We start from the raw sequence: 26,063 nt of genomic DNA, 5'->3' as shown, positions 1-26,063 counted from the left end.
GAAGCTGATGACAGTCCAATTGTTATAGACTGCACAGTAAAGTCTGCCTCTCTTACACTCACAGCTACATGCCAGAAATGCCACCTGTTACTTTTTTTGTTGTAGCAATATTTATACTGTTTATGCCAAAAATACTACAGGTTTTGCAACTGATTGACAAATTGCCCTACATAGACAGTAAATATGTCGATGCTCATGGAAGAATTTCATGAATTTGAATACTACAGGTTTGCTGTAAAATACTGCTTTCCCAAATTGTATTGCTGCACATGTCTATCGCACCTGCATACAGGTGATGTAGGGCCTTATGAAGTGTTGCCATAAGTAACTCCAAAAAGGTCTGCAATATTTGAGAAAAGAATGCAGTCACGAGTCTATATGGATTAAAAAGTTACACGCATGCCTGCATGTAAACTGTAGAGCACTGTATAGAGCATATATTTAGCAAATCTTTTTTTTTCTTTTTTTTTCTTTTTTTTCAAATCGGGACTTCCTAACAATTTCGCGAGTGGTTGAATTCGCAGTTATGGAGAAAAGTAATGGATCAAGAAATGTATGCAGGCATGTTACATTCATGTCTGAGTCAGACTTGGTACACTGCACTTTTGTAGCTTCACTTCACTTCACTTTATCGTAAATTTTTTGAAGAACACCTGACTTGTAATATCTGCAAAAAATAAAGAAATCTGCAAAATATAGGCTTACTGTCTGAATGCTATTGGCAACGATGTAAATTGATGATATCCATCCTTTGTACATGTTGAATAGTCTTTTTAGTAGAACTAGAAGGTTTGAGGATGTGATTGAGCTTTGCCATTGGTGATGATGATACAGCTCCTCCTGATAGTGATATTGTTCATTTGCCTTGTGTTGTTGGTTTTTTTTTTTTCAGGGGAGGGGGGACCAAGGGTGCAATTTGTTTCAGACAATTTGATTTAAAGTGGTATCTCTTTTAGTTTTGTCTTTGTCAGAACTGCTGTTACCAAGTTTATTCTATTTCTTCCTTGCATAAAGTTCACTTTGCCAAACTACCCCGTCAGTGTCCCATGTCCGGCAGTCTCCAGTATTTTCCCTCCCTGATCTCCAATGATACTAAAGCCTACCGGTATATGGTGTCTCTGCCTGGATGCATGCCTTCATCTCTTCCTCTCGCTCTCAAATCTTCAAGTAGGAGGAGTGTATGACGACATCCCAGGGCACAAAGTCTGCACAACTTCTTCACGCCATATGGGGATGGGTAATGCCACACCATGCAAACCCTCCATGCTTTTTCTAGGAACACAGCTATGTTTACTTGCCCAAAATTTCTTTTCTGAATCATAAAAGAGAGAGGGGAGGGGGTGAGTGGAAAAAAGTTGGGCCAGCAAATACCAAGATTGAGGGTAAGGGTTCAGGTATATTGGGCCAGCTTTATGTGCAGAACAATTTCACCATGCCTTGAGGGGGAATCTTACCTAGCATATCCTCTCATGTTTTGCGACAGAATAGAGTTCAAGGTCAAGGTCAAGTTCCATTTTTTTTTCACGTTCAAGCCTAATAAGTATTGCAAATTGTGGTGTCATGTGCTCATTTTGCAGTTATTTTAGACCACAGACTAAACTTAACCTGTGGATTGGATTTTAACCACCTTTCTGATTTGGGGACAAAGTCTCTAGCCTTGAGTAGCTCAATTCATTGAGACTTGACAGTCTTCGTCTTCCTTTTGCTGAAACCCTAATTCACTGGGAAGAAATTTTAGCACTAACAATGTTGCATCTGCCTGTGTTCTTCACAAGTACACTATAAAGAAGTTGTTGTTTTGTTTGTTGACTATTTCATGCCTTTGAGCTATCATATAAATGGTCCATGCCATGAGAGGTTATTGCTCGAATGACATTTGAAATTTTACACATTGAATGATTTCTGTTTCTCACATGTTTTATATTTTGTTTCAGTATAGTACAGGGTTGCAGAAATCAAGAAGTGAACAGCACCCACCAGTTGCACTTTTTTTTCTTCCACCTAATTGCATTTGCACGGATATTTTCCTCACATCCGTCCTTTACGTTCTCACATTTCTGCAGAATCCAGCAAGAACTTCAAGATTTTTTTTTCATGAAACTTGACATTTATTCAAACCAAGTCGGTACACAAATTCTTGCTCATTTAGTTCTAGAGTGACATAGCAGAGAAGATATGTTCATCCGGGCAAAGTCTTAGATTTCACATTTATTGCTTTCATCCAGCAAAGAGTGCTGATCCTTCTCAAAGAGGATATTTACTTCGATCTGCCTGATGTAAGTGATATATGTGTAGTCCTGAAAGTGCTGCTACAATTGTTGCTTCCAACACCGTAATGCCATATCCTTTTACATAATTTTCCCAGTCAGTATGAGATTACATACAATCTTCGTGGAAAGACACATAAACGTCCAGGAAAGCAAGTGTGTTTGAGAGATAAAGGTAGGATGAAAGCTTACTTTGCGGTGGAGCTCGCAGGTGCACACTTAATCTTTTCACATCACTGCTTTCAATAATATACACACATCTTTAAGTCTCTTTCAAAGTGTAATGAAACATGCAGCTTAACATTTACTTATGTTTTGATATTGATGAAAACTATTTTACATGATCCTGTCATGACAACAGAAAAGAACAGGGATTACCAGGTATGTCAAATGAAAAAAAAAAAAAGTCAAGTCTTGGCAAATTGTTGTATTATGCTGACAATTGTAATTGTATTCAATACATTTTTTTGCAACATTTTATCTCTCATTCTTTTTCTTCCCCTTTTTTTTTCTCTGCATGCCGTCTTGACCTATAAGAGAGAGAAGAGTTTCATGTCCCTTATGCTTCATGTATTTCTTCTTGTCATCTCAATCAAGGGGAACCGATCTACTTTCTCCCACTTCCCCATGAATGCATCAAAATTCAAAGAGCCTTACCTATATTTCCACGTGCACCATCACAATCACCATCATCATCATCGCAAATTTCGAATCCTTCTGTCCTATCATTGTCAAACTTGGGGGGAGAGGATTTCTCTTGTGAGTAGAAAGTGAGTTCGTTTCATCATATTAAAGCAGCATGAATGATATCACACTCAAGAAGCGATGCATGAAATGAGCACCAGTGGAATGGATAGCGCCCCTCGTCCAATTCCAATTAGTTTGATGTGGTATTTGTGAAGGGAAGTACCTGGAGGAGCGGTTAAAGTAAGAGGAAGTAAAGTTCGCCAGACATGTGGGAGAGTTTGCTTGAGGTGTTGAAAGCTCCGCAGGCTTGAAACACACTCAAATGAATTGATTTTCTTGTAAATGTTGAGCACAAATTAAGCATTGCATTACATTAATCGACAGAGAGAGGGAAAAATGGAGAGTTGGGGAAAAGAGATTTTTTTTTTTTTTTCAGACAGATGCTAGGAAATTAGATTTTTAGACTATGTGCAATTTGGAAAGAAAATTGAAGAGTTTCTTTTAAGCACATTGTGTGTCCATCAGCAACGATGAGCAAAAGTAAAAGATCTGATGCATATTGATAAATGTGTAGCTTGTGGGAGGTTTTTTAAGTGCTACCATATAAGTGATCACTCTGCCATATGCTGACATTCTTTTTACCTTAACAAATAAATATTCGGTGACAATTGCAGTTCAGTAGCCTACAGATGTAAATGCTGTTATGGAATTCGTTGATAGCAAATGGTCTGTTATTTTGAAGTGCATGTGATATTTTGAGTTGAGAGCAGTGCAAGAAAAGCTTCATTTAGTTCCACAATAGCCTCTCTGAAACCTTTAGAGCTAGCTCATTTACTGAAACTGCTGAAACCCTACACACTGTTTATGTGAAGGTTTTTCGCCTGTGTAAAGGATGCCCCATGTTTATATGTGAGTCATACTTCAAATGTACACAAAGATCGTTTGATAGCTGTGCAGCAGCCCTAGTATGATCCTGTGTTCTAATCATAAAGTATTTATCTTGATGACTTTGTGTCTGCCATTGCCTTTCAATTCAAGTAATGCATTGTTACTTTGAGTGTACAAGGCCAATATTGGCTCAGAGGATAATCGGTCCAACAAGGTGTGATCATTAAAATCCATCAATGGAGATGGCTGCCCCATACAACCTGCGCACAAACACACGGCTGTGATGTCATCAAGTTCATACGTACTAGAAATTAGATGTCCCAAGACTACAATGGGCTGCCTGGCTTAATTAGGCGCCAGAGCTCGTCAGGAGGAAGGCACTGGATGGGAGATACCAGTCAGAGAGGTCATGTGACCAATATGGAGCTTGATTGCATCTCCTTGCAGCTTGAACTAATGAAAAATGCAGCGGTCTTGTTTTATTCCTTGAGTATCCAGAGATACTATAGCAGTTATGCTTTAATATAATGTTGGTTTAATGCACCTAGGAGTGCTGTTAGCATGTGTTTACAGGTACAGGTGGAAAGGATTTAAAGTGTTTTTATGTTTCACACCAACAGGGGGTTTATTATGGGATGAACTCTGTCATTATGTTTATGGTTGCAAGATCTTTGGGGCAACATCTCAGGCAGGTCATAAATTGATCTTCAGATGAATTTATGACCTCCCTAAAGGCTGCGATGTTGCACCAGAAAACATGACGTAAGATGAATTTCAAATGTCAAGGCCGAGGAACTGTTATTACATCAAGGAAATCCGCATGATTAAAAGATGAGTTTATTTCACTGCCGAAAGGGCCGGTATGCTGTTTTTCGTTGCACGTGTGACGCAATCCAAATTGGCTGATTAATGACTTTCAAGCTCTCCTCGTCAGAGTGGTTGTTTACAATTGCTAGACTGAGTAATTACATGGAAGAGGGAATATCATTGCCCTTTTGTGTTATAGAGCTCTCGTTGGGGCTTCAAGAGTTGAGGAGAAATGTGTGAAAGTTTTTCATATACATTGATAGATATGGAGCAATATCTGCTTACTACTCACTAATAGGAAGAATTCATATCTAGCACGTCTGTTTCCCTTGTATTATTCTTGCAGTATGACATGTAGGGTCCTCTTCCCAATTCACCATTCTCTCTTGATGTACTGTATGTCCAGTTTAGACCTGAGTTTGTCATAAGATTACACTTTCATATTAGAATAGCAGTATGGCATGTCATGAGCAGAATTTAAAGAAGTGAGCTCATTGGGCAAGGTGACAAGTCTTGGTAACACTATTGCAAGTTTCAACATTATAAAGTAATGTCAACTTAATGTACAGTAGTCATGTGGCTTCGGCAGGATCCCTAAAACATTAGAAAATATAAAGAGGAGAAGAAATTCAAGAAATGATTTTAGCATGGGTTGATCAGAATTTGGATAGATTTGCTGAAGCTTGACTCATGCCATTGTGAAATGAAATCTTATGTCATCTGTAGATGGAATTCAGGCAGAAATGGAAGAGGGTTTGCACTTTGCTAGCAGGCTTCTTCTGAGAATTTAGCTCATGTAGAGAATAATCAACCCAATAAGGATGTGCTGCAGTAAATGCTGAAGGGGGAGGTCGTGTGGTAAAAAAAATTCCCTTTAAAAAAATTCAATCTTGAAAGGCATCCCCAAGCATTTTTTCTTTTTTTTTTTCCCCCCGTGGGGTTGGGGGGGGGGGGGGATTGTCAATTCATTTCTTTCATGGAAAATCGGAATTGTCTCTGCATTGTCATTCTAATACAATATCCTTTTGCTTGTGGCAGCAAAGTATTCAAGTAATTTAACTGTTTTGTGTGGCGACATAATGCAGAGATTGTCAGTGCCTGGACTCAGTGCCTAGTACTTATTGAGATGGTGGGATGACGTGCATTGAATTGTATCGGCTTTGATGGACCATGGAGAGACATGCAGCGCTCAAAAGGGGAAAGTAATAACAAACGGGCTGCGATGCGCAAGGCTGCAAGTGCGCGAGATTGCACTTGATTTAGAAAGCAATCACAAGGAACGTTTTGTATACTATGCTGGAGGCAAAGCATGGATGGGTGCAATGTAGGGTACGTTTATACTGCACAGATAGTTGATTGCTCTCAACTGGTCAAATGGTGGCTTGAAAAACAAATTTTTATCTAAATTGACTTATTTGTCTGTTTTGGTCATTTTTATTTTATTTTATTTTATTTTTTTTATTTTTTTTTGGGGGGGGGGAGTAGTTGGAAAGTAGTCTTACTTTGAACAACAAATAAAGTCTCAACAGTGCTTCATTTCTCATTGTGTTCATAAAGCATACAAAATTGTAATATCTGGTTTTGCTGTTCTGTACTGTTAGGAGAGGGGGGGGGGGGATATTGTCTCCCACCTCCTGTTTCCAAGAAAATTATCTTACTGATTAAAGGGATGGTACAGTTTTGATTGAGTTTTGATTGAGATGGGATGATTATTTTTTGAGATAATGAGAAACCTGTTATGAAATATAAAAGGGCATATATAATTCTAAAAGGAATTGAAAGTTTATTTGATGAAAATTGGTTTTGAAATTGCTGAGATATCCAAAACAAAGCAATCATAATAAAAAGTGAGACCCACCTGTTTATTAGGATCACTTTGTCTTACTTTGTTTGTGGATATCTCAGCCATTAAAAAATGATTTTCATCAAATTAATAAAGTTTGAATTCCTCTTTAGAATTGCATGTTCTTTAACATTTTATTAAGTGATTTCTAAGTATCTCGCAAAAAGTTAAAAGCTGAATCGTTGCCTGGGCCAATACTATACAATCCCTTTAATCTGCCTTTGAGAACAATGCACACACAATATGCTGTGTGCTCTTCCGGTGCTTTATGTCAGAAGAGATTAAAAAAGATGGTTTGCCCATGGGGAAGGCTATAGCAAGCGATGCTACAGATATGAAAAGGCAATAACATCTGTGTGCATCTGAGTAGAGGGATATTTGTTGTGCATCTTGCTATTTGATTTCAAATTATAATTGCAGCCTCTCCTGTCCTGGAGCTATTCATGATGATCAGTTTCAAAAGTCTGGGAATTTTATTAGAGATCAAATGTCTTTTGTTTTCTTAGATATTCTGTTCATACTTTCATGTATGTATTACAAAGGTGGCCGGTGAATGCAAGGGTGATAGTCACATATTAGAATGGATTCTTGGTGTTATGATATGCAGCAGTAACCATGACAACATATTATTTTGTCATGGTTCATGATGAATCCGAATTGGCTGCATTTGGGGCTCTGCTATATTCAGTCAGCAGAGGTTCTTGGATTGATGCGAGGAAAAAACAAGCGAACAACGTTTTACTTTTTTTTAATCTTTCAGTCCAGAAGCAATTTAAACTTTTTTCTTTTTTTTCAAAACATGAAACAAGCAGTGGAGGCCTGTAAGAACCTTAACTCTTTATTTGCCATGGTGGAAGCCCCCCTGTGTGCCACGTTATTCTTAGACACGAAGGTGGTCATGCTTTGAGAAAGAATAATGTTTTTCCAATATATATAACTTCTACAAATTTCTGTTAGGCTGGATATTAGAGTGAGCAGAGTTGAAGAGGAATACCAAGCTTTGCACTGATATAAATAGTATTACAAATCTATTTCTAATTTTTCTTTTAAATGACCAGTTGCTACATTATTGTAAAGGCATGACTTTTGCACATAAAACCGTGAAAGAAACTTAGAATTTACACACAAATCTAGTTGGAAACACCGCTTGATGGTCAATCACCACATAGAATGCAAGCTGTATGTGAGAGGAACAAAAGCACGAGAAACGCTTCCGCGGCATTAGGCGATATATCGATAGGTTTGGGCGGATTTGTGCGTTTGAGCAGAATATGCAAAGTTGGCATGCCGTCGACTGAGTGGGACGTGCAAACGTGGCACATAAAGAGTTAAGCATCTACAGTTTGCCACCTGTCAAATACTTCGCTGCTCTCACTTTCAGTGACTGTTCGTACATTGTAAACAAACCACATGACACTATTCAGGAGCCAGCAAACTTTTTACTTTCATGACTTTGAGCATGTTTTCCCTCATGAGGAAAACTTCAAGAGCATGACGTAGTAATGAAATATCGTTTTGCATTTAAAAAAAAAAAAAAGCAGAAATAGAACAGCGCATATCTTGATCTGTTTCTCACACGCTGTATTTCATGCTCTGCACGTACAGTGTAGTATCACACAACTTGCCAACATGCATGCTTACTACTTCAGTTATGCCTGGAACTGTGCATTGAGTACAAATCTTAAGAATTTCTGCAGTTGAACAGAGATGTAGATAGCAACTCTTTATAGCCACATTAATGGCAATACCCTCTATTTCGATCATCAATCACTCTACAATAGTTACACATGCTGCTCGTGAAGGAAATGGCATATTCCAAAGTTGTGCCAATCAAAAAGATCAATCATCAGGCATTTTGCATTCATCAGGAATAAATGTGCTTCTTTGATTGTACCCTAGAGTTCGCACGCATTTCGGATCTGCATTCAGCAGTGGCATATTAAAGTAAAATAAAGGCAACAGTGCTGAAATGCAGTCAAGAAGAAATCTTGCCAATTTCTTAATTGTGTCTTTACACGAGGGCTTCCCTGGTAGTGGGGGCTGAAATCAGTCAACCTGATTCACAGAGATCACCCCTGGCTGGTTCTCCTACCAGCCTGTTGGATACAGGTCAGTCATATGTTGGCCAGAATAGTGAAGATTAATGTGATAACTTGTCCTTCCTTGATGTGCAACTGTACCAAGGGGCTTCTAAATGCACTTCTGGAACAATTAATTGACCAACCCCTCTTTTTTTAAAGATAAGTAGAGCAGAGATTTATATATATTATGTGACCAGCTACAACAAAAGGATCCTAAAGTCGCTGATGGCTGAACCGAGAAAATTCAGTTTGAAGTCAGATCATCAAAATCAGTCAAAGCCATCGGATTTCTGTTTTGGGCATAATTTTGTAGTCTAATGTATTTACCGCAGAACATGATGCAGAGAGTACCATTTTTCACCAGTTGTAACAAATTGGCAAGATTGTTGTTGGGTTTTTGTTTTTTTGACAGCCTCTCAGAAGTTTGTCTGCTTCCTGCTACTCGAAGACTGTGTTTTAATGTACAACATTGTAGAACAAAAAATAAAAGAATAAATCAAAATTTTACCCTGATACCTGCTCCATAAATGGGTTGAGGAGTGCAAATGCATTTCTTAGCTTTGAGATCTATAGTGTAAAAGTGGAAATTTTCACACATTTCGCACAACAAGAGCTGGCATGAATATAAAAGCATGTAAGTATTTTTGCATGCCATTATGCTCTACAGCAATTAATGTCTTGATTCCACGGAATTAAAAATATGCGAAATTCATCTTAGCTGGTCGAGTGCGAAAAATTACTCGTGTGAAAATATCTACTTGTACTGTAGTTTGTAGTTATGTTTCAGAAAAAATGGCATTATTGAACAATACATGTGTAGTATTAGGTAACATGACATGAGCATTGTGAAAGATTGCAGGTCATTTGCTTCACAATAGGACTGCTTGGCTATGGTCATATTGTTGAACATTTGGATGTTATGCTTGTGTTTCACTCTTGTGAAGTGTCAGAGGAAAATTAAAGAATTTATGTGGAAGTCCAGGCTATTATTGATAGTGATTGAAATGACACTCTAAAAGCCATTTAATCATTCACTCTTCATGAGATAAGACTTTATCAAAGATCAGATGTGAAAACCGCACAGCATTCTAGTACGTGAGGCAGTTTATTGAATGCCACACCACAGAGACTTTCACCTTGTTACTTGAGGCTGTGTTGAACTCCTCTTGTAGAACAAGTATTCAACGTTACCAGTAATGAACATTGCTTCCAACAAATTTTCCCATGCAGTTTTAACATTCATGAAAACAGCAACCTTTCGGTAATTTTGAGGATCGCTTCCATCTTCATGTCGGGGGTGGTGGAAAGTTCACTCCACTTGAAAGGGCTGCATGTTTTGAAAAGTTTGATGGACCGCGGCGACTTCCACTTCCCCTGTTTGAACTTTCAACAGGAAAGTGTGTCAACAACAGAGCTCTGGCTTAGAACAAAAACCATCAAGAATATTATAAAATTATTAAGCCAATATTTTTTGAGATAGAGAGAATGATGCCATGGAGGGAAAAAAAAAGGAGGAGAGGATGATACGGAGACAGCGCTAGCTACTGTCTTTTCCCCAGCCAGTCAAAAGTGCAGTCATATTTCACCACCCAAATTATTTATTATTCATCTTTGTCCTCCCCATGGTACAGTACGGCACATGCTGAGATAATGCAGCAGAAGAGTGCAGTCAGACACAAACAATGACCTTGCCTTTTATAGATCGCTGAACTTTTCTCCCTTTTTTTTTTCGGTCAGAATAGCTGGATGAAGATGTTTACGGTACCATCTTCTCTCTGTGTACTGTTTCCTGCCTAATTTCAATTTCGTTCCAATCCAGACATCGTGGCGGGGTTAGTATCCTAAATTCAGCAAACGATGATGGCCTATTGTGTGGTGAGATGAGTTTCTGATGCTTTCTGTGGTGAAAGGTTCGCCACAAAATTCTAAAGAGACTGCTGGAATTGCATGGGGCTTTGCTATCTGGTGGTACTGTCAGAATGTTTATAGTATTACAAGATGGTTGAGCAGTAGTAGTCTTGGGCGGATTGCACAGAAAGTTTGGATCTCTGTGTTGGAAGGCTTTTAGTACTTTCAGAAATCAAAATAATGGATTTAAGAGTGATAAATGTTTGTGATAGAGCTGTTTTATGTTATGTAGATATAGTTTACTGAATGAAATGAGGCAGGGTTATCTAAATGTGGGATGGCTGTTACTGTGTGTGGTTGTTATTCTCATACCGAGATTTTACCTAGCAACAGGCAATGTGTTTTGTTTGTTAAAATTATGAATCAGTAATATTGGATCCATATAATCCTCTATCATTTCTTAATGAGGACTGTAAATGCACCTTGGAATATTATAGGCCTACTCTTGTTTGTTTTTCTGTGTACTGTGTAGGCCTATTCATATCAGCACACAATGATATAGCTGTAGCCCCTCTGTAATTTTTGGTGTGAAATGGATTTTAAAAAGTCATCTTGACCATCATTTTCGAATAATTGATTATTGAGGAAATACAACGTTATCAATCCATCCCCCTTGTGCATGCATAATCGGATTTTAAAAAGTCGAGAAAATCCCTAGTGGACAAGCCGAAGATCATAATTGTATCATGTCTGTCATCATCGATATCATCATGGACAACAAATGATATGTAGGTACTTGATGTATTATATGGTTCAGTGACCCAATGACATTATTAACAGGGATCTGATGCCCATTTTCAGGCAAAAACCTAAATTCAGACCCTGGTAGAACAAACTTCAGACCCTTTCATGTAGAACGTAGCGTCATGTGTATTATCAGGCACTCTCTCTTATTCTAACTGATGTCCCTTTATCAATAATATTAGTTTTTGAGTAATTTTATGAAAAGTATCTTTACACAGCAACAAATTTAGTTCATACAAGATGCATAACAGCATGACGTTGCTGATCACATGCACTGGAACTCTGTGCAGACTGTAGGGCTACATACACTTCATTATTGGATGACCAGTTGTTTTTTTACTATGAATGGGATCTGTAACCATATGTTTAGTGTGTGAATGGGTTGTCAAAGTATGGTTCCAGCCAATTGTGTCCCCCCCCCCCCCCCTTTTCCCCATTATTATGGTCATTGAATGAGCACTAAAAATGGCAGAGTAATAAACACATTTCCTCGACTTGGCTAAAGCACTCCCAAGGTGCTCCTTGTTAGCCCATTTTGTTGTCATTGTTGTCTTGAGACTATAATATGCCCCTACATTTTAATATTAGATCAATCACGTTCTTGTGCTCTATAGAGAGGTGGTGTGGTCATGAATGCGAGCCATGCAGACATGTATTTAGCAATTCCACTCATGCTCTTTATGTACTCTCAAGAGGTTGAATGAAAAATTTATCAGGTGCCTGCCCAGTATGGTCAAGTTGATCTTTGTGAAGCGGAGAAACCTCCCCATCTGGGTGTGAGCGGACCCCTACTCAGGCACCTGCTGAGGATGCCATACTTGTCGTGTCATGTAAGGTCAAGGCACTGGCCAGGTTTTCACTGCAAACCTCATTGGTTGCATGTGAACCATGGCTGTCAAGTTTGTCTTGTGTATTCAGACCATTGAGCCTCCAGCATGGAGAGTGTCAGTGTGTGCGTGTGTGCCCGCCTTCAAGATTTTGCGGAGAAATTGTAAGGGGCCATTACGAACATCTATCCTCATTCCATGCAAGTTCATATGATTTGTTTTAAAGAAATAGAACAAGAGCTGTCATCTGTACTTTCAAGATGCCTCTGGCATTTTTTACATCTTGCTGAGCAGCATTCGAACTGTGGAGAAATAGTACAATTAATAGTTGACAACTTCAGTGCATGTTTGAAATGCGTTTAAAGTGTAAAGAACATTGTAATTTATTTTCTGGTAATGACCCTGTATTTTGTTTTGAGTCTTTTACTTTTGAGTCTTAATTCTTCTTTTGTTGTTGTTGTTGTTGATGTTGTTGAATATAGGCCTATCAACGGGTGGCAGACATATTTACACTTCACAGTTGTCAGTTTGCAAAGTTGACAGAGTATCATGGGCACCACTCCTGTGATGTTTAGAGTCTGAAGTCTCAGACTACCACCGAAGTGTGGTTTCGATTGGATAATTCGCCTGATTCAGGGACCTTAGCATGGGTCATTAGCAGAAGACAGTCCTCTCCTCAGGTTTTTAGCAAGATGCTTTATGCCTGTTTTACAATGCTAAGAATATGTGTACATTATGAACAACTACATGTACCTTTGTGCCCGCTCACAATGCTTGGGAATATGAAAGAGCTTCTATTAGTATGTTCAACAATTTGGAGTGCAAAGAAAGTCATTGCATAAAATGAATAGGAAGTTTTAACAAATCTGCTTCCTCACATTACCTTTGATATGAATGCGTGGACCGTCAGGGTTCATTTATAGATATTACTATCAATGGTATAATATGATATCTACCTATATTGAACAATGAAAGGAAAGCTCAGTGTTGTGCTGAATGTGTTGATTATTTTGCAAAACTTTGCAAAAGCTTTGATATAATTTTGGTTGTCACCCATTTCAACAAACAGGATGGGTTTCATATGGTATGGGGGTTTTGGATTCTATTTATACTTCATCCTTCATCTTTTCACATATTGTCTGGTATGTGCATTGTATGTATGGTGAAAGTAAGAAAGGAAAAAAGGAATGCACCCGAACCATTTCATTGTTTTCCTTGACAAGATTATTTTCCGATGTATTCCATCTTGAGAGATGAACATTTGGTTGCAAACACGGAGGCTGACACAGCTGGAAGGAGTTCCTTTCTTCCGCAATCAATCAACACAGCCCACCTGACAGTTTACTGGAAGACTATTGACTTTCTGTCAGTGTAAGACGCCTTGAGTATCTGCCCTCTTCAAGCATGCGACATTCCAGATTTATGCATGAGGTGCCGCTCATAGCCGCAAGTGTTGGACAATGCGAAAATGTCTTTGAACACAAACTCGATGCAGCATATCAGAGAATTTATCATTTGTGCATATAGTAAACACACACACACACACACACTGATACACTTTACAACTGCTGTATTTATTTCATATACATTATATGTGCAAAGCATCAGTTTATATGATATGCTGAGTTAAGGAATAGTTTTGCTTTTTTTTAATGAAAGAAAGACAGACAAAAAAAAAAATGTGTTGACTTCTGGCAAGAACTTGATAAACATTGAAATGGAACACATTCGCCTGACAAACAATTATTATGTACATTGAAAGAATGAACATCATTGTCATCATGAAATTAGTGTTTTATGGTAAAAACAAATTCAATGTCACATGTTTTCTCAAACTGCCACAGTTTGTCAATGTATTTGCACAGAACATACAGAACAAAGCACTCATGAATTTCCTGTCCCTTAATTCAGTGCATCATGAAATGGAACATAACTCATTATCCGGGATATGAACTTTACCAATTGCTACTATTCTCTCTTCCTTTCTCTTACTGTTTCTTACTTTCCTTTTCTGTCAGTTTAGCAAAAAGATGAGGGAGGGGGGGAAAATATGCTCAATAATCTGCATGTAATGGGTGATTAGAGAAATTATTACTGTGTGGGCAAACGGTTCGTTGCTCTTTATTGTGAAGGACATTCCCACAATATATTCTGAAGTTAAAGACCTCGAAACTGAAAAAAAAAAAAATGCTGTGGAAAGCAGTGGCCAGCAAAGTCCGTGCTGATCGTGGAAGTTTAAAGTGGCAAGGCTCAAATGATTTTTTTTTTATACCTATAATAAAGAGATTTTTTTTTTTGTTATTGTGAATACATGACTTTATCAGAAATACACAAGATAATGGATGGATGATCCTATTACTAGTCATGAAATGAACTGCAACCATAATATAGTCATGAACAGGAGACTAGATTCAGTGTTTGTGTGTCATGATCTTCTTGTGACAGTATGCAGGACCTTAAATAATTATAAGTTGATATGTGAAGGTGCTTGGTCTAAGCGCTTGATGCCATATTATAATCTGGATTTGCATGTGCTTTATGGGTTGTGCATCAATTCTACAAGGTATACTACATCGCAGAGAATCTAGTGGGTTTCCCGATCAAATTTTGCTGTTTGCGCACTTGCAAATTTGCACTGATTCCTGAGGTGTCAAGTGTATAACTACTAATGGCCCATTGGAGATTATATACCCCCAGCCATTTAGTATTTCAGCTCATGTGACAAGCTGTCACTTCAGGCAGCTATGATCCAATTTTGTAAGACTCCTTTTTCTATTTCTTCTTTTGTTTTTGTCTTCATGAATGTTGCTTCCCTGAACCTAGGGGCATTGTGTTTTTTCGTCCAAGACAGAAGGAAAAACCATCAAGCATATTTCATGTGCTCTTGTGCTTGACCAAGTTGCAGAGAATGACGCAAGTGACAGGGTCACATGACTGAGGCAGCCATTGTGCGTTTGTGTGTCGGGGGGGGGGGGGGGGGGGATAGGGATTATTCCTGACCAAAAGAAGCAATTTTTGTAGGTTTCACCGTCTTAAACTTTCTACTTTCAACGATCTATTGAAAGTACATTACTGCTTTTGTTTAACTCATTCCTTTCTGTTTATAGTAAAATTCTCTTAAAGTTATTAACATCCTCGAACAAATTCACATATTTATGCCCCGTTATAGCTCACAGAGGAAAATAACCAACAACCAGTCAGCAGTGATGGGCTTTTCCGCTAATGGGATACATGCCCAGGTGGGGGTCTGCCCCATTAGATGCCATCTACAAAAATTGTCGGGTCAGGATGCAGTACTGGCCTGCCCTGCATTTGGCCCTCTTGAACATTTTCACCGTGTAATTGCCCCTGCTTCATACAGCGTGACCTGCTTTCTCTGTGTAGCGAAGACTCCCCAATTAAACTCTTAAACATCGTGACAACGATAATTTGTAGTCCTCTTGAAATTAAATCAGCAGGGGTTGCGTGTAATCGTTACCCTAGATAGCTTCCTGGCATAGTGTCGTACTGCGAAGATTGGTCGTATTTTTGCTCCCATGGTCAAATCGGCATCATCCATAAAAAGTTTATATCCCATCTTAAATTAGGATGGCGAAGTCTGAAGTTACAGACCAAATTGGAATTCAGGAGGGGTGTACAGAATTGGTATTGGAAGACCTCTTTTTATTGAAGCAGGAGCAGACCATTATTTCAAAGGAATTGCGTCCATTTTTTGAGCGGAGATTGTGTTATGACTGGATAACAGAGAGCCCCCCCCCCCCCCCCCCCATTTGATAAGAAGTGAATTTCAACATGCCTTTGTTGTTGGGATAAGCTCAAATATTACATTATCTTGTCCCTGTTAGAAAAAATTGAAATATATTGAAATTTGATGTTTTATGCATATACTGTAAGATGACTGCCGTGAGAGAACCTCAATCAAAATATTCTTTTTAGCTTTTCAAAATACCAAGAGTTGACAGATGTTCATAACGTCTGTTTTGGCAGACTAGGTAATCCCATTTTTATTGGCAATATGTTTCATCCCATTCCTTGATTGGAGTGGGTTGCGTTCACACAAATGGATCTACACATAGTGTAGCAAGGTTGCGTTCACACAAATGGCTCTAGCAAGGTTGCTATCCACACCGTGGGCAGACTAAGGACTCCAAAAGACAGCTTAAACTTATAAATGATGATTCTGAAAACATCAGTATGTCGCAGCAGCTTGATGAGCAATTAGCTATTCTCAGGTCACTCAAAATTTACTTCTCTTCTGTTCTATTTAGTCTATAAATTTCCAGTAGAGATAAGTCCGCGATCAGTATGTTTGTACTTTTGTCGGGATTGCATAACTCTACTGTCTAAGCTGGAGACTATAACATGAAATACATGCCACTAGACATGTAGGCTACCAGTATTGTATTGCAGAAGAAGAATGAAAAGAAGAAGAAGAAGAAACTAAAGAAGAAGAGAAAGAAGAGAAAGTTTGAGTTAATTAAGCAGGCACTGCTACATTGCCCTAAGCCAACAAATATTCTAGGCTCTGATTGCATCCTGTTTGCCTTTATCTATTTTTTCTTGGGAGGGGGGGGGGGTGATGCCTATGGGATGGGAGGACAGCGAACTGTGAGGGGGAGTATGGTATTCAATCATGTTATTGCCCCTAACTATTTGAAGGAAACAAGAATATATGAAAAGTATAGTGTGCATGACGGCATGGCGATATGAGTTTTCAAGGATGTAATCCAGGGAGGCTCCTCTACAAAAAGCTAACAGGAAAGACAGAAAGAGAAAGAGGGTGTGCAAGAAGCAAATGAGCAGTGAGATGTGATGTTAGGGGCGCAATAACAGGGGGGTTTCAGACTACAAACATTTATCATTGTTAATCATGTTTCTTGTAATATGTCTCCACTCAAGTTTCTAGTCAAAAGTCATTGAGATACTGCATTGAGTCTCCTCTTAGGCTCCAAACTGCAAACTATAATTCTATACAAGAGACTTTGTCATAAACTCCATCACCTGGTGGTGAAATATTACAACCTTTCAATAATCATAATTTACATATGCACACACACCATGACAGAAGTGAATAAAAAGTCAAGCTTAGCTCCATCCCAATTGCATTTTTTTTTAAAATCAAGTCATTCAGATTGCATAACATGCTCCCAGAATGGAGCATGAGACTGTGGTTGTGAGAAGCAAGTTGAGGAAAAACCTGACTCAAGATTGCTACATGTATAATGAGCCTTTGAAAAACACCTGAATTAGCATGAAATGCATTCATAAAGACAGTTATGAACAAGTTCTGTTAAAAGTCTGAAACCTCTTTTACTCCTGAAATCCAGCATCCAATAAAGTTGAGAGGGAACCAGAGTGTGACAGACATAGTTGGAAAAGAACAACTCATCTTCATAGATTACGCTCAGGGGCAACTGTGACCAACTTGTGAAAACTTGCATGCAATTTCTGAGCATTGTGAACAATTTCAATTACTATCAGCAGAAGTTGTATGAAGTTTAATATGCTTGTTTCCTCTTCTTTCCATGTTAGCTTTTGTCTTCAGACTCAGATAGGCAAAGGAATTATTTTCTCTAAGATAAGTGAAATAATATATTCAAACCATATTCACAAGCACAAACAAGTTGAAAATAGCTTGGTGCAACTGTATTTCTGAGGTAGCTTCATACAAGTGGTTCTGTTGTCACCAACTTGATCGTGTGTGCATGTGATTTTGCAGTGTAGATATTCACATGTGGGATTGTTCCGTTATTATCAAACATTTGTGTCTAGAGAATACTACAAGTGTGTTTTATATTTCTGAGCAGGGAGTAGCAGATCCCAATATCTTCTGTTTACATTTGAGGCAGACAAAATAAAATGGCGTTTAACCATAGCTTACAAAACTGTTTTTTCCAAGTAATGAATCATGCTCTGTAATGTAGTCATATTCTTTGCTCTTTGACTTTGTGAAAGCTAGACTTTTTCTAAATCCTTCGTGTGCATCTGGGAGTAACTATAATGTTTCATGGGCCACTATCCTCGTCAGTTGTCTGCTTATGATATGGTCTCCTGGATTTCTATTACACTTAGATTTTCTCAATTTGTCTCTGGAAACATGAAATTCTAAGTTCTAACACCCGCTCATCTTCATGTTGTATTATGATAAAACAATGTTGTGCATAAAAACTTTACTATCATTTACCTGTTTCCAAGTACAACCTGTAATTCCATTGTAAGATTCAATATTTCTCAAGTACTGTGTTCAGTTGACTTTATGTGACATTCATGTAAGAAATCAAATCAGATCAATTTGTCATGTTGATAGACATTCTATATCACACCTACTACTACAACAAGTCAGTATTATCCCCTGTGCTTTAAATGCTACAATGTACCAAGTTTGTTAAGCAATGTAAAATGTATGATGCCAACATTCTTACTCATATTTTGCCATGTACAACAATGAATGCAGATATACTTGATATGTCATATAAACACTCGTATCACATAACCTTTATATATCAATTATTTTCTAACGTGCTTTCCCTTTCTTCTCTCTTTATCTGCAGGGGCGGTGGTCTAACAGATGTGAGTATATTTAAATTAGTCCTTTTCATCACTTTGTAGACAGTTAAAGGAATTGGTAGTTGATGTTTGACATGTGGATTTGTTCCTGGAATTACCTAGATTTTAGTATATTGTAGTTATTAAAATATGTATTGGTTTGTGATTTCTTTATAAAATACAAAGACCACTTATAACAAATTATTTTGTTATTGCACTGTAGATAATAAGTACAATTGTACATGAAATTATTCATCCAGTTTTACATAGACTGTGAATGAATTGTATGACCTTTAAGGAAAATGGAGGCAGTAGTGTGCTTTATTGATATTAAAATAAGCAAATTTCAAAGAACTTCTTGAAATGTCCACATTTAAAAGATATGATCATGAATTATTAAACTGTATAACAGTTTACTAGAACTTTAAAAAGTGTAATTGTGAATGGTAAGAACATGCCAAATTGATAATAGCCTTGATTCACAGCACTTTGAGTGTACATGTATGCAGTTTCTCTCACATTTTTTTTTCTTATACTTGATTTCATTTATTATTTTTTCTTGGCTGCTCAGGTTTGTAAAGATTTTTTGCTACACTGGTACTGTGTTCAGAAATTGGATGTATTGACATTCCTATCACTAAAAATGGCTTACATGTATGCAAATCAAATATTTGGCGAACCGGTATGCTCCGACGGAGAGCCTAAATGTCATCCGTCTTTGTTGATATACCTGTTGTACAAACAGGGAGCCGAACGTCCGCTCAAAATCAATGGCTGGGAGCTTTTAGAAGATAATATTTGCCAAATAATTGTGCAATATAAGTTATGTAAACAGCTCCCCCTCTCCGCGTTCCTATGTCTGGATCACGTTGCCTCGTCCGCTGTGCCGTGTTGACTTGTCCCATATTTCAAGTTTTTTTCAGGTTCTAGCAAGTTTTAGGAGAAAACTTTTTGATACTGTGGCTCCGTCTGCACTGTATATGGAACTCACCAGTAGGAATCACTTTTAAGATTGCATTTCTTATTCTTGTTCCTGTTCCGGGAGGGCTGGCATCCGGTTGAGATTATAAAGATTTGGGAAATTTTTCAAGAATAAAAGGTAATGACAATGGCTTGGAAATAAATGTTTCCACAATGAGTAGACCCTATGTGACGTAAAAATACAAGGAAAGGGCATCCCTGACGATATACCTCATACTGTCTGGAATGTGGACGTCATTATTCAAAGATACCAACCGTTACGGATTCTCCGTATTTGTTCCAATTTTTGTTTAATACCCATGTTATGGTGTTACCAAAAAAAATCAACAAAAGGTTACAGAAAAAGATAACTATGCATGTCAGGCTAAGAGATTGCATACTCGATGTGAGGGAAACCCGACATCCATGCCAGCCAGGCCAGGCAGGTGGAAATTTCCAAGAAAGCAAAATGCCGCCATGCTAAACTGCAGGGCATAGGAATTCGTGTCACACCATACAAGTTTACAGTTTACCAAGACAGGACCATTTCAGAGAACCCCTGGTTTCCGAGAACATGAAGTGATAGGGACTTTTTGATTTCACATCATGTACATGGATGCCGATGTAATGACGTCATTTTAAGGAACTGCACATGCTCCAAGTTCTCCAGCACGCCCAACGCCAGAATCCAGAACGCGTCTTGTAAGGATTTTACATCCTCCTATTGATTCTCAGAACAGGAATGACGTCATCACTTGGCGTGCCATGACACCAAGCAGAGACTTGACCAATGCAAAACAAAATAGTTAAGAAAGTTTCGATGGGCAGAAAATACCAGCCAATAAGAAATGGGGGCAGAACTTCAGAAAAAAAAACTTTCCAAGAAGTCCCCTGTGACAGTGATTACAAATTGCTTGTGTTAGATTTCACTCATTTTGCTGGATGTAGCCCTCTGTGCTGTATGAGATGACTCTCATGAATGTTGTGCTTATCAGGGTTGAGGTCAGATTACGTGCTTATGTAGCCAGGAGACACTAAAATATCAATTCTACTCAGTATTCATCAATTCCTGTGAATTTTGCAAGAACCCTGTTGCTCGTTTAATAAGAGAGCGATTATCCTAGATAGTAATCAGAGGAGTGGTTATTTATCTGCACCAAGGTATGCATCCTTTAGACAAAACTTAATTGTTAAAAGATCCAATCTGTAACATTCTCAACTACCTTGTTGTTATGATCATGTTATAAAAACATCATTACTTGTTCCTCTCCAGTGTAGCTACACATTGTACAATGCTGAGATACAAGTACCAAACACAAACCAGTTTAAAAAAAGAAGAAGAAAGAATGTGTGGAAAGATTGATTGATTTTTTTTTTTTCCGGGGGGGGGGGGGGGGGGGGGGGGGGTGGAGGGGGATTGTGCAGTAGCCAAGTAAACAGCCAGCATGCACAAATACATCATGTAATTTGTCATTGTTTGCTGTGGAATATGCTCTTTATGCTATACATCTTTCTGAAGCTTGAGAAAACTAAAGAACAAAAGTAGACTTGTACAACTGCAACGATTTGTGGTCTCATATACATGTAATAAGTTGATTACGCGGGCTTGTTTTCATTTTATCTTATCTCCTTATGGTGCCTGTTGAACAAAACTAGAATCGAGTACAATATTGAGCAGTGCACAAAACAAATGGGAGCTCAATGTATCAACGAAAGTTTGTTAGGATTTAATTAAGCATGAGATGAAGTCCAAGGACAGGGCTCTCAGCTCGTGGAAACCCCTCTCTGCTGATCCATAATTAACTTTTCAGATTGTTTCTCCTCGGAAGGTGAGAACACTGTGATATTGTCATGCCAAGTGGCAGCAATGCAATTACATCCCAACCAGATTCAATTTCATGCGCAGCTGAACAGGGTTCTCAGGTGAAATGAGTGTATCCCCTGTAGTGAGTACACAAACTGTGTGTGGTTGGTAATGGGGATGTCCAACACGTCAGCAGTTGCGTACTGATTCCGAGCGTTTTGTCCGTGCAAGGGATCCAAATCCGTCCACCCTCCTTTTCATAGGATGGTATCAGCTTGGTGGGTTTTTGTCAAAAAATTCATCAATTATAGTGTCATTTCCGAAGGTCATTTCTGACGGTCATTTCTGACCAGGGACTGTTTGGGACATTTAAAACTGTTCATATCTTGATCATATGTTAGTTTTACACGTATGTCAATCTGATTAGAAACGTCTTGGCATCATTATGAAGTAAAGAGTCTTCATTGATGAGGATTAAAGAGCAAGACTTCATTTTGTGCATTGCCAACTTGATAAGCGTTCCAGCAGATTTTGAGTCTTATCCGAAGAGTTCAGTGGCCAACTGTACACTCCCCTATGATGGACATTATACTCGTAAATACTGTATGCGTACACCTCCATGTTTTGGTATTTCAGTGCTCCCTGCTTTGTCTTTGTACATCATATTAGTCTTGATCATCATATGTTTTCATTTCTAATAAAGTAGATATATTTCATCACTATCTTTGCTCTACTAAAGTGATTCAGGTATAATGTGTGCAAGCATCCAAAACACGCACGCACACACACACACACACACACACATAAATTGTACTGTTTTTGACAGCAAAAAAAAAAAATGTTTATTTATATTATGTAGTTTGACTAGATCTACATAACTTAGTAATGACTCGTGTGTATGGTAGTATGCAATGATGTTTAATGCAGGATATGGCCATTTTGGTTGATATTTGCATAGTAACTAATGATGGACCACACTTGCACAAACTTTCTTTTGTTGGCTTTCTTGATAATTATCTGGATCACTGTAGGTAAATACGTATCGTTATGACAATGCTGCTTTTTGTCAATTCTGTGTATGTGGAGATTTCAAGAACATTTCAGTGGGAACTGAGACAAACAAATCAAATTTATGTGTAAAGACTTATAATAGCAGGATCCAGCCAACTGGATGCTGTTTTTGAGTGAAAGTTGAGAGATCTTTCTCTTGGCAAAAACATATTTGTATATTTTCCTTCAGAAATAGAGACAGATGGAAGATCTAAAAAATATGACTGGTTGAGATCTGTTATGACAGGTGCAGGACCTCTCTCAAAACAAGCCTCATATTTTCGCAATCCCCACAACGGTGGGAAAATTTCACATTCTACAAATCATGGAACAGTTGCCATCCTAAAGAGATATCCGAGCGTGAGTTATTGGCATCGGCAGAGCCTCATATTATTATGGCCATGTTTCAAGAAGGCAGCGTGAAGTCAAATCGCAAGTAGCCCCTTTAGTGAAAGTCAATTTGTGTGTGATTGAATCTATGTCAGCTGTGTGATACAATAAATCTGCGCTGTATAGAACGACGACTCATGTACCAACAATGTAACTGGTCACTCACAATATGTATATGAAATTGACCTACCACAAATACAATCCTAAGATTTGTCTCAGATATTGCTTTTCATATAGACACACCATATCCCCCTCCCCTACCCCCAACCCTTACCCTTGCACTTTATCACCAGGGTTATTTTGGACCTCAGAACCGAGAGTCTCTTGTGTTTGTATTTTAGCTAGGTTTTGAAAGAGAGGGGACATGATTGAGCTGAGGTTACACATGCCCCACAGCATGAAAGTTTTCTTAATGTAGGAACTTAGGGAGAGAAAACAACCATAGTTTGTGAAGTTGGAATGTTAGAACTTGGTGTTTTAGTGGTTTTACTGTACCATGTCCTAAATGTGCCATGATGTACACTTATGCAAGCTGCATTGAGAATGAAGTTTACTGTGACTCAGTGATATGACCAAGAAATACTATTAGCCAAGGAAATCCCTTGAACTGAATGTTATAGGCCTATATATTTCCTTAGGGTGATCAGTTTTCTTAACCAAAATTTCATTCCATGCCATGAATAGAAAGCTGGATGAGCCAAGTTGTTTAGAGTCAAATCCTTTATATGTGAACATTTCAACTTCATAATTCCTGGAAGTGATGGTATTTTTGAACAACCTTTTGTATTTATTGCAAATATCTAACCCATTGGTTGCATTTCATTTGAACTCCTGTAAGGGGCTGAACTATGAAGTTATTGTACAGTATCATACAACTCGTTAAAACTACATTCCTTGACTGCCATTCACCTCCACAGACTCTTGTCAATTTTCCACTGCTCACTGAATATGGCTTCTTTTTTTTTTCAGAAGGGATGGATGAATGAATGAAGATGGATGATCTGTTTATCATAAATTTTTCTGCCACACGCCGGCACCCCACCCCAAGGAGTGTTGTCCTCCCCCACGCCTACTCCAAGAGTGTCATTAGTACTTTGTACCACAGAGAAGAAGGGAGTGGGTGGGGGAGAGTGGGGAGAGACGACAGGGAAAGAGTGATGAGGTGATGATGTGTGTTTGCACAGCCCTGGGGTCCCCGGCTGTGTAGGTGGCTGGGCCGACACTAGCAGTAAACAGTTTTAAGGCTCTCCTTGACTTATTTATGAAGCCTATGGAGGAAAGGAATGGGTCAGATGGTTGTAGCTGTGCACTTACACCTTGGGTCACCATGGAAGGAAGGCACCAATATCTTGGAGAAAAGGGACACAGGGGATCCATCTGACCTAGCTTGATGCACTTCAGTTAGGTCTTCCCTCTCCACCCCTCTCCCTCCCCACCCCAAGAAAAAACAGCAACCCCCTCCCCCCCCCAAAAAAAAAAAAAAAAAACCCCACCAAAATCAAAAACTGAGAATCCCTCATGTGTAGTAGATACCTTCTGCAAACCTTACTGATATCCCTCAAAGTTCATGAGTAGATTACACTCTATGTCAAAACTTACATTGATTTGTGTTCCCTCTACCAAGGTTCTGTTTAATTCTGTTTTAGGGAGGAGTACGTTCCTTGAAAAATGTCTGTTTTCATCTTTCTGAGTGCATACAACTTCTTTAACTATTCCTCCAGGAGAGACAACCTACATTGAGATGATAAACTAAAATTGTGAAATATTTCCACTATTTTGACCCATATTGAGTTGAATCAATTTCGTCACTCCCACGGAAGACTTGCAGTAAAAACAGCTGCCTTAAAATCCGACATCTTTTCTCATTCCTGTTTTAGATGAAAATAGTTGGTTGTGCAAAAATTTCAGCAGAACGTCACCATCGGCATTGATGACAATGAAAGAAAGAAATTGAAGTAGTAAGGATTAGTTTTAAAGGTAGCAGTATTCTGTTCTTCTTTTTATACTGCACATTTTCAAGATCATGACTATTCTGTATACAGTCTAGTAATTGTTGAGGTTACTGCATGCATGTCCCATATTTTGATGAAGAGTGGTTGTCTGATGTGAATATCCTGTAAATTGTGAATAAAGTAGCTCCTACCTAGACTTCAATCCTTTGATATAAAAGCAGGAGAATTCATATTCACAAAGCATTTGACAGTCGCATATTTTTGAGGATAAATGTAGCCCATCATTCACATTGAATACCTCTGTGGGAGGGAGTATTTAGAGTGTGTCCAGAGCTGCCGTGCCTGGGTGAATGAGCCTGTATTCTATTCATATCTTCATAAGATGTGTCAGAATGAAAGCGTAAGTGTTCGGATAATGCTAAAAGAGAGTCATGAGCAATGCATTAAAACATACTGATTGACACACTCAGGTACTTCTCTTGAGATAGGGCAAATTGATTGTGACTTTGAGGCAGTCATGTCTGTCTTAAGCATCAAGTCCAAACAAGAGATTAATGCTTCCATTCCTTGCGGTATTAGGTTAACACTTCAACTTTTAGTTTCACAGCTCCTTTTCCCTGATGCTGCCATTCATCGGGAAGTTGTGTTGGGTTTCTGTTGTTATTTTCTCATTCCATGAGACATAGCAAGGATATGGAAAGAAAGTGGATGAAAATTATGTGTGGTCTGTCTGCGGAGATCGATGTCTCTTGTGTGGGGGGATGTGTGTGGTAGGTGTGGTTAAAGCATCATGTGTCTCATGGGTTTGGATAGAGGTGTCTCAGGGCTCCTGGGGAGGAGGGGAGCATTCTTTGTGGACAGACTCCTCCGGATGTTCTCAGCACATGGGGGTATCCTACACCCCCCGCACCTGCTGTTCGGTTGATGATGCATTGGTCTGTAGGGAAATTGGGGGGGGGGGGTGTTGGTAAGGGAAGACAAGCACCTAGGTTGGGGAAGGAGGAAAAGTTTGGGGAAAGAGAGGATGGATTTTGGGATAGAGGGGAGGTTGGAGGAGAAATGCGACTGACATGCCAAACACGTTTATGAGATGCTGGCCGGAGAATGAATAAAAGGGGATATACATGTACCTGCGTGGGTTGGGGATGTAAGACAGATGGTCTTATAGGCGAGGAAATAGGGGTTTACATGCTCTGCATGCATAAATCAAGACACCAAGGGACACTGTGTGTCCAGGCTGAGTGATTCCCCACTCACTGTGAGGGATGTTTGCACTCTACTCAGAGCATGCGAGATTGGAAGGAGGGGG

General features: G+C 38.7%; 1 protein-coding gene across 1 annotated transcript in view; it reads left to right on the top strand.

Annotated features, from left to right (window-relative positions):
* LOC139722545 (cilia- and flagella-associated protein 410-like) overlaps positions 1-26,063 on the top strand; it is an 89,820-nt gene that overhangs the window by 22,186 nt on the left and 41,571 nt on the right. Inside the window, exon 2 of the mRNA XM_071633835.1 lies at positions 18,604-18,622. Within this exon, the coding sequence (XP_071489936.1) occupies positions 18,604-18,622 (19 nt within the window). The remainder of the gene's footprint in view (positions 1-18,603; positions 18,623-26,063) is intronic.

This window comes from Diadema antillarum, unplaced genomic scaffold (genome assembly GCF_040938485.1).
Source record: "Diadema antillarum isolate AM-2024a unplaced genomic scaffold, OU_Dant_1.0 scf00000167, whole genome shotgun sequence".
NCBI lineage: Eukaryota > Metazoa > Echinodermata > Echinoidea > Diadematoida > Diadematidae > Diadema > Diadema antillarum.
Note: the sequence above shows the minus strand (reverse complement) of the source record. Positions and strands in the feature narration are given on the sequence as shown.